The sequence below is a fragment of the Haemaphysalis longicornis genome, unplaced genomic scaffold (genome assembly GCF_048455015.1).
Source record: "Haemaphysalis longicornis isolate Haplotype H1 unplaced genomic scaffold, Haemaphysalis longicornis Haplotype H1 scaffold_4, whole genome shotgun sequence".
Taxonomy (NCBI): domain Eukaryota; kingdom Metazoa; phylum Arthropoda; class Arachnida; order Ixodida; family Ixodidae; genus Haemaphysalis; species Haemaphysalis longicornis.
In genome coordinates this window covers 40,422,795-40,440,439 of record NW_027526361.1, presented here as the reverse complement: position 1 = coordinate 40,440,439, position 17,645 = coordinate 40,422,795, and the positions used below count along the sequence as shown (strand labels likewise).

Genomic DNA, 17,645 nt, shown 5'->3' with positions numbered 1-17,645 from the left:
AGGGCGCCCCCTGAACGCAAAACGGTTTGGTGAGCGCCATTTTCCATCGCACATACCACCAACAGAGAAGAAGCAAGAACCGACACGCCGCTGCGTAGTCTGCTACATGAAGCGAGATGTAAATGGCAAGAACATCCTAAAGGAAACCAGGATCTGGTGCAGGTGGTGCGAGAAGGCTCTCTGCGCAGTGCCGTGCTTTGAACGCTACCATACGGATGGTAGCCTCAACTAGCTTCAAGTGAACTATCGAGAAATTGTTTGTTTTCTGCAAGGCAATTCAAACCCGACCCGTGCTTTCTGGAGTTGCAGAAATTAATTTGTGAATACACCAGAAATTCCCCAAATATAGGGTATTATATGGGGTAAAGAATGACCATTAAACATGATTATCGACTATAAACAATTTTCGCAAATATTTTTGTGTTTTGAACACGTTTCTGAAGCATATCACATCATTAAAAAATTTGGCCATATTGGTGCATAATATATTTGTTTAATGAGCCCTAAAGGGGTTAAAGATACCCAGGTTGTCGAAATCGATCTGGAGCCTTCCACTACGGTGCGCCTCATCGCCAACGTGCAGCTTCGGCGCGTGAAGTCCCTGATTAGTTGATTGATTGATTGATTGTAGGGTTTAGCGCGCCGACGCAACGCAGGCGGTGAGGTGCGCCGTAGTGCAGGGCTCCGGATTAATGTTGACCACCTGGGGATCTTTAGCGTGCGTCGAAATCTCGTACACACGGGCGTTTTTGCTTTTCGCCTCCATCAGAAAAGCGGCAGCCGCGCCCGGGAATCGAACCCGCGACCTCGTGCTCAGCAGCGCAACGCCTTAGCCACTGAGCCACCGCGGCGGGTCGCGTGAAGTCCCAAAACTTGACTTGGTCACGAGCACCTACAGCTGATGCAGACACTAAACGTATAAACGCTTATACGTTTAGTTATAACCTTGCTAAGTTTAGTTATAGTAAGGTTTAAAGCTGCGCGGTTACGAGCGCAGCTTCGCAAACACAAAAACAAACAATTCGTAGTCTAAAAATGCACTTAGGCATGACAGGAATGTCTGATAACCTATACAAAGCTTATATTCACATTAAGAATGTCGGTCCGGTGCGAACAGTTTAAGCAACTCATCGAACGTTAAAACTATCAGAAAAAGCTACGGCTCGTTCAACCATCCAAACGGTGAGCTTCGCATCATAAAATCTACGAACATTCACTATATATCATACAATGATCAGTCGTTGTGAACCATCCGTGAAATCTAAGAAGATGCGTTTCTAATATCAATAAAAAAAACGTCGAGCAAGGTGCACGCGCACGAACGGAGGTGGCGTGCAAGTCTCTGGTGCACCACGACGGCCACACGGCGGTGTAGTGCGCTGGGCCACGGACGTGGCTGTACGCTTGGGACACCGCGCTATCGCTTCTCCGGTGCTGGAGAAGGTGGCGGGCCCAGGAAGGCGTCCAGCAGGCGGCACCGGCGCAGCAGCTTGTCTTCGAGCAGTGCGTCCAGCGGCGCCAGCGAGTGCGTCCAGAGGGGCAGCCAAGACCAGGAGCGCAGAAAGGGCGGTAGCCGGCCGGGGTTGTGCTTCTGGACGGCGTTGAGCGCCACCAGGAGGAAAGCGGCCATGAGGACTGGCACGCCGACGGCGCTGAAGAGCATGCTTCCTGCGTCGAGATTTGTTAGCACTGCGCTCTGCGCTCGGTTCATCGTTCATTCGGACAACAAATGTGTTTTTTAGGGGACAACAACAACAAAAGCGGACAACAAACAAATTCGAACAATAACAACAAATTCAGACAAATGCGGTTGTATCGTCAGGCAATTGCAATGCCTGACGAGATGTCATCCCCTTACCCTTTTCAGACGCAGCATCATAAGATGAACGTAGAAGAATCACAGAATTATAAAATGTCGAGCGGAAAAACTACGACGGAGATTTGTATACTTATTGTTCGAACAGCAGGTGAAAGGCTATAGTCCTTGTAAAACCTGTAATGAAGCGCTCCTCTCGGCTATGGCCAATGTAACGATATTTGAATTTAAAAGCATATTTGGTAGGATGTTTCTTTTGTGCCATAATTTGTGCGTAGCTTTTTCTTCATTGCAATCAGCGTGTCATAACTAGTACTTACGTGTACTCGCGAGATATCTCTGAATGAAAAGCCATATGTCAGCTAAATGTTATTTCAGGCGATAGCTAGATATGTTATTGTTCAGGCAAAATGGTTCTGTTCGAATTGCGATGGCTGATGCACATTCGCCCGGGCTAGCATGAAAAGGCCTTCGGCATTGTTTTTATACCTCGCTTGTCACAAACGCGGACGCATCCCTCAACATCTTTATTGGAAAGCTCGTTGTCCGCCAAAATAACAATTCGGTCCCCTGTGCCAGGACTAGATAGCCCTCAAGCGTATAATCGCCTGGAGCATAAGCTGTCGGAAGGTCATCATCATCAGCCTGTCTACGCCCTCTGCAGGGCAAACGCCTCTCCCATAGATCCCCAGTTATAGCTGTTTCGTGCTAACTGCGAGCAATGTATCCCCGCAAACTTCCTGATCTCATCTGCCCACCTAACTTTCTGCCACACCCTGCCGCGCTTGCCTTCTCTAGGGATCCACTCTGTTACCCTCAATTAATGACAAACGATTATCTTGCCTTTGCATTACATACCCTGCCAACGTCAATTTCTTCTTAATTTCTACTCATATGTCCTTAACACGCGTTTGTTTCCTGGCCCACTCCGCTCTCTTCTTGACCCTCAACGTTACACCTATCATCTTCCGTTCCGTTGCTCGCTGAGTCGTCCTCAATTTAAGTTGAACCCTTTTAGTGAGCCTCCAAGTTTCTGCATCGTAGGTGAGTACCGGTAAGAGGCATCTGTCATACACTTTCTTCTTCAGGGACAATCCTGGGCTGCCATTCATTATCTGAGAATGCCTGCCGAATGCACTCCACCCTTTCTTATCCTTCTAATGATCTCTGCCTCATGGTTGGGATCTGGTTTCACAACTTGGCCTAAGTAGATATATTCGCTTACCACTTCCACTGCCTCGCCACCTATCTCAAACTGCTGTGCTGTCCCGGGGTTATTGATCATTACTTTAGTTTTCTGCATATTAATTTTCAGGCCCACGATTCTACTCTGCTTGTCCAGTGCGGTAATAATGCTTTGCAATTCGTCCCCCGAATTACTTAGCAAGGCAACGTCATCAGCAAGTTTGAGGTTACTGAGGTATCCTCCATTAACCTTTACGCCCTCTTCCCGATCCAGTGTTCTGAATACTTCTTGTAGACATGCTGTGAAAACATTGGAGGTATTGTGTGTCCTTGTCTGACGCCCTTCCTTGTAGGTATTTTACTGCTCTCCTTACTGAAGACGATGTAGCTGTGGACCCATTGTAGACATCCTGTAGCGTTCTTAAGTAATGCTCTTCTACACCCTGATTCCGCAATGCCTGCATGCCGGAATGTCGGAAGGTATATGATGTCTTCTTACACGCTGGAGATAACGAAACGTGATCCACCGAAGGGAGCGATTCAAGCGAGCGCGCTCGGGACGTATTTAGGGTGTGTGCTTGGTGTATACGTTTCGCCGTCCCGCTGATTTCTTTGCAACACTATAAAAGGGACCGGCCAGACAAGGAGCAGCTGAACAGGGTAAATTAAAATTCAGTCTATAGCTGTCTCTTAGCACTTGAGAAATTAGCAAGTTGGTTAACAAAACTCTGGTAATTGGTTCAGTGGTGTTAAATCAACTGTTCATGCCTCACTCACACAAACGGCTAAATTTACTAGGTCCTATTCTGTCTGGAGTGCTATGTATGTCTTTTTATTAAGTTGTTGGCGCAACAGACGAGCTAGGGTTACCGAAAAAGCGCATGCAGGCTGCCTGGAGTCTAATTCTGTCGGCATTGGTGGGTGCTTGCTGATACACAGGGGCAGCAAACAATATTCAAAACTTCATGCACTTCAATAACTAAGCTGGCAGAAGTTGTAAGCTTCCGCTCTCGCTTCTGCGTTGCGAGCAGTTCCGAACAGAAATTGCGCGCAATGCTCCCTCGATAAGGTGGGGGAACGCACCGGCGAAGGAGAGCACGAGCGCCGTGAGCGGCAGCGTGAGGAAGACGAGCAGCAGGTAGGCGACGGCGAACCAGCGGTACTGGGCCGCCGTGGCGGCCAGCAGCTGCGCCAGCGGCAGCGGGAAGCGCATGAAGGGCACGGGGAAGAAGAGCAGCGCGCCGTACACGTTGAAGAAGCTGTGGCACAGCGCCACCTGCAGCGCCTCGGCCGTGGGCTCGGCGGCCAGCGCGGCCAGCAGGCCCGTGCTCGTGGTGCCGATGTTGGCGCCCACCAGTACCGGGTACAGGCGGCGCAGGTGGACGGCGTCGGGCGCGGCGCGGTCTCCCCCTCCGGCCGAGGCGGCGAGCAGGGCGAGCGCCGAGCTGAGCGCCGTGCTGCTCTGGAGCACGAGCGTGGCGAGCAGGCCGAGGCAGAGGCAGGCGTAGCCCTCGAGCGGGCCGGGCGGCACGCGCGACAGCACGAGCTGCAGCCGCAGCACGGGGCTCAGCGTGCGCGCCAGCAGGTTCAGGCAGCCCAGCAGCAGCAGCAGCGAGAAGAAGAGCAGCACCAGGCCGGCCGTCTGGTCGCTCAGCTGGAGCCGCGCCAGCGCGTTCTGGCCTGCGATGCATGGCAGGGGGACGAGATGCTGGTTTGCTCCGATATGAGTCTTCAGAGGATTACTGCGCCTGGACCTAGGTCCTCGCTTGAAGAGGGCAGCACAGAACAGCTCGCACTGCAGACGCCGAGTTCGCGAAGTAGATTGCCGCCGGTTGTTGCGCTTGCTAACACGGTCCACTTTGGGAAGGATGGGAAAGCCTGCGGACGAAACGATCTGGGCCTGCCAGTCATGGAGAACGTTCAGCGGCAAGTTCGGAAATCTATGTGAGGGGCAACAGCCGGGTATCTGATGTAGGGAGAGGGGTCGCCAGCTCTGCTGTTTCTCCCGCCTTGCACCATTAGTGCGAGCTGCGCCATTTTTTTTTTCAAGCGTTCGTATATGCGCCTTAAAACAGAACAATCGAATTTAATTAGTTCCTTTGGTTCCGTGAAGGGATGTGGTCCCGCCTTTGCGTTTGTTGTATGATATGAAACAGCATGTCAAATTTCCGCGTTTATCAGAAGGGTTGGAAAATGATTTTACTATTTCATTGCACCTCTCACTCAAATAGATTTTCTTGACTTCACCTCAAGCTTGCCAATGACGTTAACGCGCCAGCGTCGAAATTAGTTCTACAACGGAAGCCTTAATCAACTTTCGGCCGAACCTTATTTGCAGGCATAATGCACTTCATTCGTATGGTACGGACACCGTACACAGTTAGGCATTGAGAGCTAAAGTTAACCAGAGACAATTAGCAATAACATGTTAAATGTAATTACAAGAGACTGGAATTTTAGGCAGAATGCTCATTTCCCCCTTGAGTCTGTGTCAAGCCTATAGGCTTGACACAGGACACAAGAAACATGAACTAAGGCGAGGGGACCATTTTAAGCAATAATTTTTGTCCCTATAAGTGCATATTTTGTCTATATATATAAGTGCATATTTTGTCTATATGGGCTTTTTAGCGCCTTTTGACTATATGAGTTTATGTGGGCTTTTTAGCGTCGAAAAATGACTGTTATATACGCCTTTTTTTTTAGTTTTCGAGTCGACGTTCTGCGTAGAATGCTCTCGCTTCAGAAGCCCGAAACGGGGCGTTTGTCGCACCCCATTTGAGAGAAAAATCCCCGAGCCGTGGCGAGCAAGCCGAGAAACTGAAATCGTGCTCGAACCACCGCCACCTCGACCTCGCCACATCGGCCGAGTGGCCAGAGGTCCGTACGCAACGACACCGCAGCCAACCTCACCGACGTCACCCCTGTCCAAACGAGCTGTTTTGTTCTATGTCCTTCTGACGCTCTGTGTCCGCGGACCAACGGCGAAAAAGTTTGCTCATGTGCCCTATTCATTTTCAAAGCAATAAAAAAACAAGAAAATGCAGGAAATGACGCGACGCAGTCGCGGACATGCCACTTAAGGTGAAAAACGCCTCCGAAGGGAGAACCACGTGCAAATCTGACACACCAAAGCTTTAATGTGACCCCACAAACATGTGCACAGTCACCCACCGATCATAGGTACGCCACCCGCCGGCAAGATGTAGCACGTGTAGGACGAAGAAGGAACGAGAAACGGAGCTTGTAGGGATGAACATGTCGTCACTTTTTAAGTACTCCAGTCGTGACAGCCGTCATTTGCCGTGCTGGGTAACCACCAAGGGCGTTTGAAACACGGTAATGAGGGAATCAGTGGCAAAGAATGTTGCGTGCTAATATTGATAATCGGTATATGCGCATAGTTCCTGAATGGTGTTATTCCCACAGTTTCCCTAGTCATCTGCTTCTGCAGAACAGAGTAGCTCAGTTATTTGTACGGAATTATTGCCCTTCTCTGCACTATCTGTGGGATTCATCGGTGCTGTGAAGAGCTGATGAGGTCGTTCTGCTCTGTCAGCAAATAAATACCTGCAGTTAAGATCTTTCTTCGGTCTGCAGTTGTTTCTTCCAGCAGCAGTTACCGATTGTGCCTCTTCCACCAGAGCCCGTTGTTACCCCTTAAAAAACTCGGCTAAGGGCGGAAAACTACTACAAAAAACACTCGCTGGTGGTACAATAACTTTGCAGTCGACAAAAGCGTCGCAACCGAAATTATTTATACCACGATACACTTGAACGTGACTTGGCACATTCGTGTGCTTATTTCGCACTCTTAGCAGAAAGCATTTTTGCAGCTGACAGCTTGGGCGCCACTCTGACTAACAATGCTAAGCTCATTTGGGAGGCCTAGGACAGATCCGCCACCATCCCTGAAGGACCGGTTGCCGATAGAGCCATTCCTGTCTGACAATCTCCCATTCCCGTCTAACATAAAATTCCTGGAATCCCTGTGCTAAAAGTGCCGAAGGTTCTGAGCACCAAACATTCTGATATTCCAGATGGAATGAGGTCATGGAGCGTCCCAAGTACAAGCACACTCCTAGAACATCAGTGAAAGTATGGGGTTGTTTTTTCGTACACAATTATCGACTGAATTAAGGTACAACTTCAACCGCTAATCATTAGAGATGGGTCTCGCTTGTAATGTGTCTTTTTTTCTTTGTTGTGGAATCACCTGGCATTTCGCGTAAAAATGTTAAAATAGAAACTCTCGTGTGACTAATTTTCACGAGCCCGCCGCGGTGGCTCAGTAGCTAAGGCGTTGTGCTGCTGAGCCCAAGCACCCGGGTTCGATTACTGCCACGGCGGCGGCCGCTTTTCTGATGGAGGTGAAAAGCGAAACCGCCCGTGTGTTTGAACTTTCAGCGCCCGTTAAAGGAGCCATGAAGAGAAAATACAACTTCGTTTAATTTGAAAGAACTAGGTTTCAGTATCTCACTCAGCTCCATTGCAGCCCCAAAAGATGTTTTTTAACGAAAAAAAAGCAAGAAGTATTTAATAACTTTCAAATTTTGCGCCACAGTGACGTGTTATGAGCGAGATTGACGTCATACGGGCCAACAATAAAACATAATTTTCAGTCCGTTAACTGCACGTTAGCATTCAAGTGATGCGGTAAAATGGAACTAGAGACCCCATTACAGACGTCCAGTCATGTGTCGTCGCGACAGGTCAGTTAGGGGGGCGCCAATTGCACAAACAAGGTTCCGTGACGTCATAGAAAAGTTGCGGGAAATTAGCTAGGGGGTCGCCACGGCTTCACACGTTTTCGTTAATATCTCCGTTATTTTTTCGAAGATTGCGATGATATTGGTATCATTGTTATCGGGACTAAGCAGTCTTTCTAATAAACCCAACTTGTATTTTCTCTTCATGGCTGCTTTAAAGATCCCCAGGTGGTCAAAATTAATCTGGAGCCCAGGTGGTCAAAATAATCTGGAGCCCTCCACTACGGCGCGCCTCATCGCCCGTGTAGCGTCGGCGAGTTAAACCTCATGAACAATTTTCACAAAGAAAATAGCATTACTTTCCTACAGTCCAAGACTTGTCCACTGTTTTTACTGCAAGTCAAAAATTTATCGTAAAATATGCTGCTGAAGTAAATGTAAATTGAGCCTATATGTGCCTAAACGACAGTACTTGGAGCCTATAAATGCCTAAATGGCATTTTTCAGGGCCTGTTATAGGCGCCTAAAACATGTTTTTTTCGTGCTTAAAGTTCCTGTCTCTACTAATTACTCACTAGTACTCGCGGTCGCAAAGTTCGCGAACACCGAAGATTGGCGTTTGAGACGGAGTCTGAAACAGGTACAATACGCGGCAAATGAAACGCGAACACGAACATATAAATCAAAACACGCAAAATTGAAAAAAAAAAATCTTCGTTGAGGTCTAATACTGGCGCGCCATTGGTATATTCGGAAAGCCACATTTCCGGTTTTGTTTTTGCAATCAAGCCACGCGTCATTTTGACTTTTATGGAAAGAAATCGCACTATTTGCGTGTCCCGATTCATATTTTCGTGTTCGCGTTTCATTTGCCGCGTATTGCATCTCAGCCGTCTTGCTGCCGCCACTGGAACCACGACTTCACACAAGGTTCATGTGTATGGAAATGATAATATTCCTGCGGCAGTCCTCCCCGGACGCAAAAACTTCTTCCGCATCTCAAGTATCGGATTACCCTCTTACATTGTTGAAGATAGCGCATATTTTCTTATCATCTAACGCGTAACCAGCCGATAGTCTCGTTACGGTAAAAGAACAAAAGGGCAAGGGTGTTTGTGCTTCTTTGTGAGGTTATTTTTGCTCCGTGTGTTTTTACCTCCCTCCCCTTGCTTCTGGGTAGAATAAAGAAGACCAACAGGCCATGGAAAGGCAGAACGATTTTAGATATTTTGTCTTCTGATGAGAAGTATGGAAGTGACAAGAAAAACATGTAGCTGCATCAGGATTACTTCAAGCCGCTTTGTAAACCACTTTCGACCAGCTTTTAAGGTGATGAATACTCTACAGCCCCAAGCACTTGAGACCTGCCATTGAGCCAAAGGCGAGAGCTTCAGCGAAATGATTTGCCCGCACAAATGCGTTCTTAAATCCGACTTTGGGCCGAGCGCTAACGTAGAACAAAATTAGGCATGAATTAATCCCCCTCCCCCCCCCCCCTCCCCCAGAAAGGCTTTTGTTGTAAACTGTGAACATCCGCGCATGTTTCGGGGTCAGGTCAACACCTTTGCAGCCTTCTCTTAGCTTACGATGACGTTTTCCGCACTTTTGCCTTACTGCTACTGCGAGGCCGATCAGTGAGAACCTGCGCAACGAAGAATTCGAGCAAAGTCTCCGACCTCATGAGTAGCCTACTAAATTTGCATTTTTTTTGCGTGCCCTAAGTTTACGAAATATTCTGAACCGCGAAACTAGGGGATTTCTAAAATGAAGTTTTTTTTTACAGTGCCACAAAAATTTCCCCCCAAAACTCTCTTTGCTTGTCGTTCTCAAGGACCGATAGCTGAATGGCGATGCCCCTGTTCCTGGGAATATACATGCATTGGACTAAATTTAGTTTCTTGGACACTGCCTTTTTAGATATATACCGTATTTTTGGGATTCTAAGCACCTCTACATTCTAAGCACCCTCCCCTGCTATTGGAAAAAAAATGGGAAAGAATGTTTGCATGAGAATAGAAGCACCCGCTCTACTAAGCAACCATCTCAAGGACGATTTCAGACGCGTGGAAGTGGGCCCGAGCTGACGTTGTGGCCCAATAATTTATGAAGTTTTCAATTACAAACCACTTCAACGGAACCGAGGGCGACCTTCTGGGAGATTGATTGATTGTAGGGTTTAACGCGCCGACGCAACGCAGGCGATGAGGCGCGCCGTAGTGGAGGGCTCCGGATTAGTTTTGACCACCTGGGGATCTTTATCGTGCGCCGAAATCTCGTACACACGGGCGTTTTTGCTTTTCGCCTCCATCAGAAAAGCGGCCGCCGCGGCCGGGAATCGAACCCGCGACCTTGTGCTCAGCAGCGCAACGCCTTAGCCACTGAGCCACCGCGGCGGGTCTTCTGGGAGATACCGAAAGCGGCGGTCCAAGTGGCTTAACGGGCTCTAATAATAGTGACGGTGATTGAGTATCAGACGTAAGGGGTGCGTTCACTGTCTGTACCTGTTTTTCTTTTGAACGTTTGCCAAATAAGACATTTCTTGCGTCTAGGATTTTCGAATCTAAGCACCCCCCTCACTTTTGGCATCGCGATCGTGGAAAAAACGGGGTGCTTAGAATCGAGTAAATACGGTAATGCCCTTCCAGCTTTTCATCTGGAGAAATGAATCAAGCGGATTCAGCTGTTACTTTCACGGTAGCTCAAATAGCTCGCGTTTCGCCTGACTTGTAAACAACAAAAAGCTATGCATAGTTATAACGAATGTCTCTCCAGGCGTAAAAAGGTAGCAGATGCTGCGTTACGGGGGACTTCAGCGTGCCACGCAATATCAGCCGTGCTGCCAGAGCCCCAAAATTCCCGTCTCCGCCTTGAGCCGTCAGGTTGCATTGTCAGGGACGACTGGCTGCAGAAGCAGTGAGCACCTGCTCTTCTTTTGTCTGCCTCTCGTGGCGAGAGGCATCCCTGCTGAAAGCAAGGATCAGCTGTTCGAAGTGGATCACTGCACCTCCGCATCGGGGCGTCCAGACCGCCTCGACTCAACGACTTGTGTCCGACTTTTTGTGACATCGCAGTATATGTTTATGACCATCTGCTCGATAGTACTTCAGTGTTTTGCAAATTTTTCTCGTGAAGTAAGCGCATTGAACGTAAAACATTGCTTTGCGTTCAGTAAGTGATTTTGCCCGCGGACGCAGCGGTGATCGTCATCAGACGCAACTTCTGGCGGTTAATTACCTAAAAGTACTACATGTTTCTGCAAAAATTCTTTTCCTGAGCTAGTACTAAAGATAAAAGTTTGCTGCATAAAAAATATAATTCCTCTAGAACAGTCCTACCGAATTTTTGAGAGTCGTACCTCATGCCAGAAAAGGTTGAGTATGGCCTTAGTTACGGCCTGCCACCTTGTGCAGCTGCTTGACATGAATGTGCCGACACCGACTCTCTTCCACTTTACCTACATCTGTTTTTCCTTCTTCCCGAAGTCGGTTTGCGATATCGCCTAATAGCGAGAATTATTACCCAGCACATCTTCCTTTCTCTCTTGTCTAATATCCACTATTACTTAAGTGGAGTTCACTTTCACATATTTATTTTTTCTCCTTTTTTTAATTTATCTTTTAAGTGCGCTGGTTAAAATATTTTGCTAACATGTGCCTCACACCAGACAGTACATGATAGCAGTAGTAACCGAATTTGTGTTTTCAGCACATACCCCGACGCCGCTTTACACGTCTTTTTGCCATCAGATACACTGTAATACTATCACATTATTCACTATTTCCGTACTGAAGTCCAGGTCGCCATAGATGACTTCTGTTGAGTGCACATGTCCACAATCGCATCATGCTAGATTTTAAAAATCGACGCAAGGTTGGTTGATGATTGATTGAGGGGTAACGCGCCGACGCAACGCAGGCGATGAGGCGCGCCGTAGTGGAGGGCTCCGGATCAATTTTGACCAGCTGGGGATCTTTAACGTGCGCCGAAATCTCGCACACGCGGGCGTTTTTGCTTTTCGCGTCCATCAGAAAGGAGGCCGCCGCGGCCGGGAGTCGAACCCGCGACCTTGTGCTCAGCAGCGCAACAAATCGACACAAGGTAGTTTCACCGTTCAGCTCTTGTGATTAGCACGGAAAGGCAGCAGAAAGGTGGTGTTGCTTACACGGGCGCACGCAGCGGCTGCCGTTGAAGGCGCAGCAGGTGCGCACGGTGTTCAGTACGAGGCCAGTGCCACTGGTGTGCTCCGCGGCCATCTTCGGAGGAGGCCTGGCTTCTTCAAGCTGCGGAGTACCGGCGCTGTTACACTGCGCATGCGCGTGCACCACGTCCACACTTATACGCACCTGGACGATGAAATTGGTCAGCGGCCGGGTGAGCGCACGCAGGTGGTTGTACCGGAGAAGGCGATGCTTGCGGTCCAGGGCCTCCACAACCATCCTCGAAGATGACTCTAGGAAGGCTGTCGGAGTAAACGGAAGCCGTTATTCGAAGAGTTGGGACGCGGTAGACGGGGACGTAACTGACCGAAGGTGACCTCGAAGGGGAGCAGCACGACGATGGTGAGCCAGTTGAAGAGGCCGTGGGCGGTGGCAACGGCGAAGGCCCTGCGCAGCTCGTCCCGCCGAGTCACTTGGGACAGCGAGGCCACGCTGCTTGCCACGGAGCTTCCGAAGTTGGCGCCCATCACGATCGGAATGGCCTGCTTCACGCTCAGCACTGCGTGTACGACGCGCGAAGGAGGAGATTTGAATGCGCCAGGTGACGCACGAAAATCCTACGAAGCTAACACATCCTTCACAAGTCTCGTTTAATTCCTAACCAATGGACGGTGGGTCATACACAAAAGAGCGCTGACCGCTTAGATGCATAGCTTTAGAAATAATGGGTAGCTGCTCGCATAAACCTTCGATCCAGTCTTCCAGCTGGATCGACGCGCAGGACTTCTAGAATGGGTTGAATTACGTTTGATATTGGTTGTGTTCTGTGTCGTTGGGCTGGGTTAGATTAGGTTTATTACAGTTGGGCTGGATTTGGGTATGTTATGACGCGTTCGGTTAGGTTACGCTTGGTTCAGTGAGGTTATGTTACGTTGGGACGTAATATTATTCAGCAAATTTTAGACCACCGAGCTTTTATGGAAACTGCCGTGAGAATTAAAAAAAGGTATTAACAAAATCGCAATGACGGATTCGAACCTGAGCCTTCTCGTTTAAAACCAAGTACTATACCACAGCGCTACAGGGCTTTTTTTTTTTTGCTTGTAACATAACATTTATTTACACAGATTTTCATATACAGGGTGTTTCAGCGAACACTTTCAAAAATTCTTAAAAATAGGCTCTTCGAGAAAAAAAGAAACCCTCTTCAGAAGAAGATTGCTAGCTGCGGCGGACACCAGATAGTATCAAGGGTGTGCACATTAGTTAGGTGGGTAATTAAACTCCACTAATGAACTTCTTAATTAGCGGAGTTTGGGGGGTATTGTCAATGATGATTTTGTAGTGCCGGAGAAGTAGATTTCATATCAGTTTTTAAAAGAACGAAAAAGTCGGTGTTTAAAGCCCTGTAGCGCGAGGAAACCTGCCGTTGTTTTTCGCTCAAAAACGAAACTCGGCGCTCGAGGAGTGCTGTAAGACCTAAGCGAACGTAACGTCGGCTGGTGACGTATTTCAATGAATGTGGCGGCCAATTCGAAATGTAAGTTCAATTTTCCCTAGCTAGGAAGTCTCAGCATGCAGCCACAGCCGCGAAAGCCCTCCTCACCCAGCAAACAAACATTTCCTTTGTCCGATGCGCTTTCTAACACGCAGCGATTATAAACGAACAGCAGATAAACCGAACGAAAAAAAAAATGAACGGATGGTGACGTTTCACATCTTGCACGTCTGGTAGCCGCGTCCATGCCACGTCAGATGTGGTCGAGACAATAAAAAAAAAAGAAAAGCAAAACTGTCACCAACGCCGGCTCCCGAAACGGGCGACCGTGTTGTGGGCAATGGCTAGCCTCTTTCTTGCGCCTACCAACGAAAGAAAAGATAACGCTAGCCGTGGTGTAAGGTGTTCATTGAAAAAATACAGGAGGCGATGGCGTTGATATCAGCTGATTCCCTAGCGTGGGGAATCACCAGAGCCTTCTTGAATTGGGCGACACAGTCACTGCAACATGTCATCAGCGGATGTTGCGTATGCACTAGACTTCTGGCGCAACATGTGCGCTGCGTTTCGGTTTCATGGGGGGAAAATACTTGATTTTCGCGGGCTGCAGGGCTCTACAGAGTGTATTTTCCTTTGCTTTAAAAACTGATCGGTTATCGTCGTCTCCGTGGCTACAAACTCGCCATTGGCAATAACCGCCAAACATCGCTAATTAAAAAGTTCATTAGACAGTTTTAGTTAATTAACTATGTAATTCGCATGTCTCTCATAACTGCTGACGTCCGCCGAACCTGATAGCTTGTTCCTTGAGAGAATTCCTTTTTTTTTTTGAAAAGCTACCTTCAGGAATTTTCGAAAGTGTTCACTGAAACACCCTGTATACATACACAGGGGCAGCTGCAAACACGGCTTTGTAGGAATATTTATCCCATAGAATCTCCGCGTAGCGTGCTTAGCCAATGAGAGGCGACTGCCGTGGGAAATTTCTGACGGTAATTCTCACGGTTACCAGGATAATAGACACTACCAAAGAAATGACTGACCTGGGGCGAAATATTGAGTCTGGTCCGTCTGAAAGCGTACATTTAGCATGTACGCTATTGCACGGTTGAGATGGAACTGACACGGGAAGCTGCAAGGCCACGCCATGTTGCCTCTCACACTGTCGCGCAAAGGGGATGCTTTTGAAAAATGACAAAACTCGGAATTCGCCTTAGCACGAAGCAGCCAAAGCGGCAGTGTCTTATACCGAACAACAAGGTTTCGCCCTCTATTGGTCACTCACGTTGGCAGCCGACTAAGGTGATAGTTATAGAGGTGGACGATGACGAGCTCTGCACGAGCACGGTGACCAGCAGGCCGGTCATGATGCCCACGACGGGGTTTCGGATCACTTCGCTCTTGCCACTCGAGGACGGGTGTGCGGCGAAGAGCTTGAAGGCCGAGCTCAGCAGGTCCAGCGAGACCAGGAACAGGTACCAGCACGCCAGCAGCACAGCCATCTTGCCCACCATGGACACCGCTAAGTGCACCGAGCTCTCTGCGACGTAAAGGGTAAACCGTTACCGTTGGTCGCACGCCGAGAAACACTACGTTTATCCGCCTTTCAGATTGCTGAATTTCAAATAGGGCAAGCATATCTTAATCGCCGCGCCACCGCAGGCCTTGCTTTAGTGGTGCAGAATCCAGGTCATCCTGTAGCGCTGCCTTGTGTTCTTCATGAAGTCTCCCTTTTCGCTAGATGCAGTTTACCGCAAAGTTGCGGCAGCGGAGGAAGTAAGAGTTCAACGAGATACAGTGTGTGCCAAGAGGCCCCACGCACAAGGGTCAGCGACTAAGTCCATACAAGTCAATTCTTTTCATAAAACAAAAACAAAAACACCGGGCAAGTTTAAGTGAAACATCTGTGCATAACACTATCAAATGAACGTGTTGTACGTGTGTGTCATGTAATGAAGGTATTCTTGTAAGCACAATTGGCTGCAGGCCGCTGTAGGGCGCTAGCACCCGCCGTGGTGGCTCAATGGCTAAGGCGTTGCGCTGCTGAGCATGAGGTCGCGGGTTTGATTCCCGGCCGCGGCGGTTGCTTTTCTGATGGAGGCGAAAATCGAAGACGCCCGTGTGTACGAGATTTCGGCGCACGTTAGAGATCCCCCGGTGGTCGAAATTAATCCGGAGCCCTCCACTACGGCGCGCCTCATCGCCTGCGTTGCGTCGGCGCGTAAAACCCTACAATCAATCAATCAATCAATCAATCAATCAATTAGCTGTAGGGCGCTAGCAACATTTCACTTTGCGTTTATGGGCGCCGGTCAACATGGGAAGGACGTCTTTCGAAATGAGGCCTCAGATTAAGGAAAAACAATTTTTTTTTTGTGGTGACGGAGTATCAAAGATGGAATTACGCTAACACGCGTGCAGGTGGTTATGGCGCACCATCTTGGAACCGTGTTCGCACTGTTATCGTACACGTAAAGCGCCGTACCTTGCCTGTCGGGCCGCGGTCTGTTGCTGACATCGGGGTCCTCCACCTGCAGAAGGGAGCGCACAGACTGATCACTCGAGAAGGCCACCTCGCGCTTCTTGACTGCAGTGCTGTCGGCGGCCGCACTCGCTGTCGGGCGGGCTTCCAGACTTCCACCGACGTCTGGCGTCGGAGGGTGCTCGAAAAAGCTGGGTATGGTCAAGCGCTGAGGCGGAGGCCGCGGCAACGACAAGTCCGTCGCACAGCCGGGATCCCTCCGCTCGCCAGAGCTGGCCGACGTTTCGGCCAAGCGGCCGGCTCGGCGCTCCGGTGCTGAAGGAACTGTGGTAGGAACGGGACAATCCAAAGGTCTTCCGATCGCCTTCCTCGCCGTGCGTTTAGCGGTCAAGTAGACTCGTCGTGTGGTTTGTTCTACCGGTGCCGCGGCTACCTCGTCTGCGCCCTGGGGCCTCGCCGCTGGCTTGCCACGCGTGACCTCCACGTCAGAAGGAAGGCAAGCGTCGTCGCGGCCGCGGCTACTCCGTGCGAGTGCGGGTGCTTTGCTTATGGGAAGCGCGGCAGCCGTGGCCTGGCGTTCTACCGGGGCTTTCGAAAGTGGCGGTTCCTGCTCGCTTCGTCCTCGGTGCTTCCGTGGCGCAGTGGTTCCCGGACGTGGCGGCGCTCGAGAAGTCGGCCCGCTGATTGATCTCGAGGGTGGGCATTCGCCTCTGGCCCGAAAGCTGCTGGCGCTCTGGGAGTGGGCTTCATCTGGGGGGGAGATGAGAATCGGCTCGCCTTTCACATCGCAGCGGACGACAACGTAAGCGAGCGACACAGTATTCACAGTGTCATAGCGATCAGTTACCATGTTTTCTGGATTTTTAGCACTTTCTAACGCTTTAGCGCGGAGAGCGCATCATGAACTTTGGTGGTTTAGTGTGAATGGGCCGAAAATCTAATCCCCTCCCCCAATTAGTATGGTGGGTGAAGAGCTCATTTTGCCTAATTGTTGTGATGGCTACGACGGCTCAACGAAAAAGGGACATCACGCTCGAATTTAGGAGAACCCCAAATCGTTTATTCCACCGGGCGCCGTCGACATAGCTTGGGCCTCTGCCCCGTGGTGGGAGGTACCTTAAACACCCGTACGCATCGGGAAAACACCGGTAATACACAAAGCCAAATTGTCCGAACTACGACGTCAGATGGCAAGGAGGCTGCAGTATCGGTGTTTTCGGGTTCCAGCACTTCGGTGGTCTACCACCAGGGGGCCAGGGGGCTGCGACCCGGCTAGAAAAGGACGCCATCTTGGGAATAAAATCTCTCGAATCCCCCCTTCAAGCTATGCCTTCAAGCTGTGCGTTGGTGTGTCTCCGTCGTTCCCCTTCGGAGCCGTCGGCGTCACGCCAAATGCCTGCACATGTTCCGCAGTGTAGTGTCGCGGCGGCGACGGCACCGAAGGGCTCGGCAGAGAGAGACGTGAGCTCGGTGAAGGGGTAAATCCGAACTCTGTCAGGAGCCTCCAACTTCCTGTTCGGGCCCGCTTCTTCCCCTCTTCCCCGCAATGCTCTCAGTTCCTCTCGTGCCCTGAATGCACGTATACCACCCGTGGAGGTTCACACCCATGATTTTATGCCCTCCAAGGGGCGCGTTTCCGACCAAAAGGGCGAGTAGCGAATACCTTCGGACGGACGGGCCGGGTCTTTGCCGTGAGGTTGGCACACTGGTCGCTTCTTATCACGACGACGCGTTGGGGAGGTCCGCGATTCCGACATCCCCTGGCTCCGCAGAACAGCAGTTGCCGGCGGCAGCCTTT

The 17,645-nt window shown here is 49.8% G+C and overlaps 1 protein-coding gene across 1 annotated transcript; it reads right to left on the bottom strand.

Moving 5' to 3' along the window:
- Positions 1–1,180: 1,180 nt before the first annotated feature.
- LOC144179726 (sodium-dependent phosphate transport protein 2C-like) lies at positions 1,181–17,136 on the bottom strand. The gene is made up of 8 exons (XM_077708169.1): positions 17,091–17,136; positions 15,851–16,171; positions 14,651–14,905; positions 12,235–12,426; positions 12,054–12,169; positions 11,873–11,990; positions 4,085–4,681; positions 1,181–1,668 (listed from the first exon to the last, which is right to left on the bottom strand). Exons 1-8 carry the CDS (start codon positions 17,134–17,136, stop codon positions 1,418–1,420), a joined length of 1,896 nt encoding a protein of 631 aa, XP_077564295.1. The 3' UTR covers positions 1,181–1,417.
- Positions 17,137–17,645: the final 509 nt, after the last annotated feature.

What these genes read in the sequence shown, in the direction of transcription:
- LOC144179726 (XM_077708169.1), bottom strand. Translation starts at nt 17,136, where the DNA reads ATGGCGTCCTTTTCTAGCCGGGTCGCAGCCCCCTGGCCCCCTGGTG. An exon ending in AGCCCCCTGGCCCCCTGGTG is followed by an intron (nt 16,172 to 17,090) that starts GTAGACCACCGA and finishes TTCCTACCACAG; the next exon opens with TTCCTTCAGCACCGGAGCGC. An exon ending in CCCCTTCGAGGTCACCTTCG is followed by an intron (nt 12,170 to 12,234) that starts GTCAGTTACGTC and finishes TTACTCCGACAG; the next exon opens with CCTTCCTAGAGTCATCTTCG.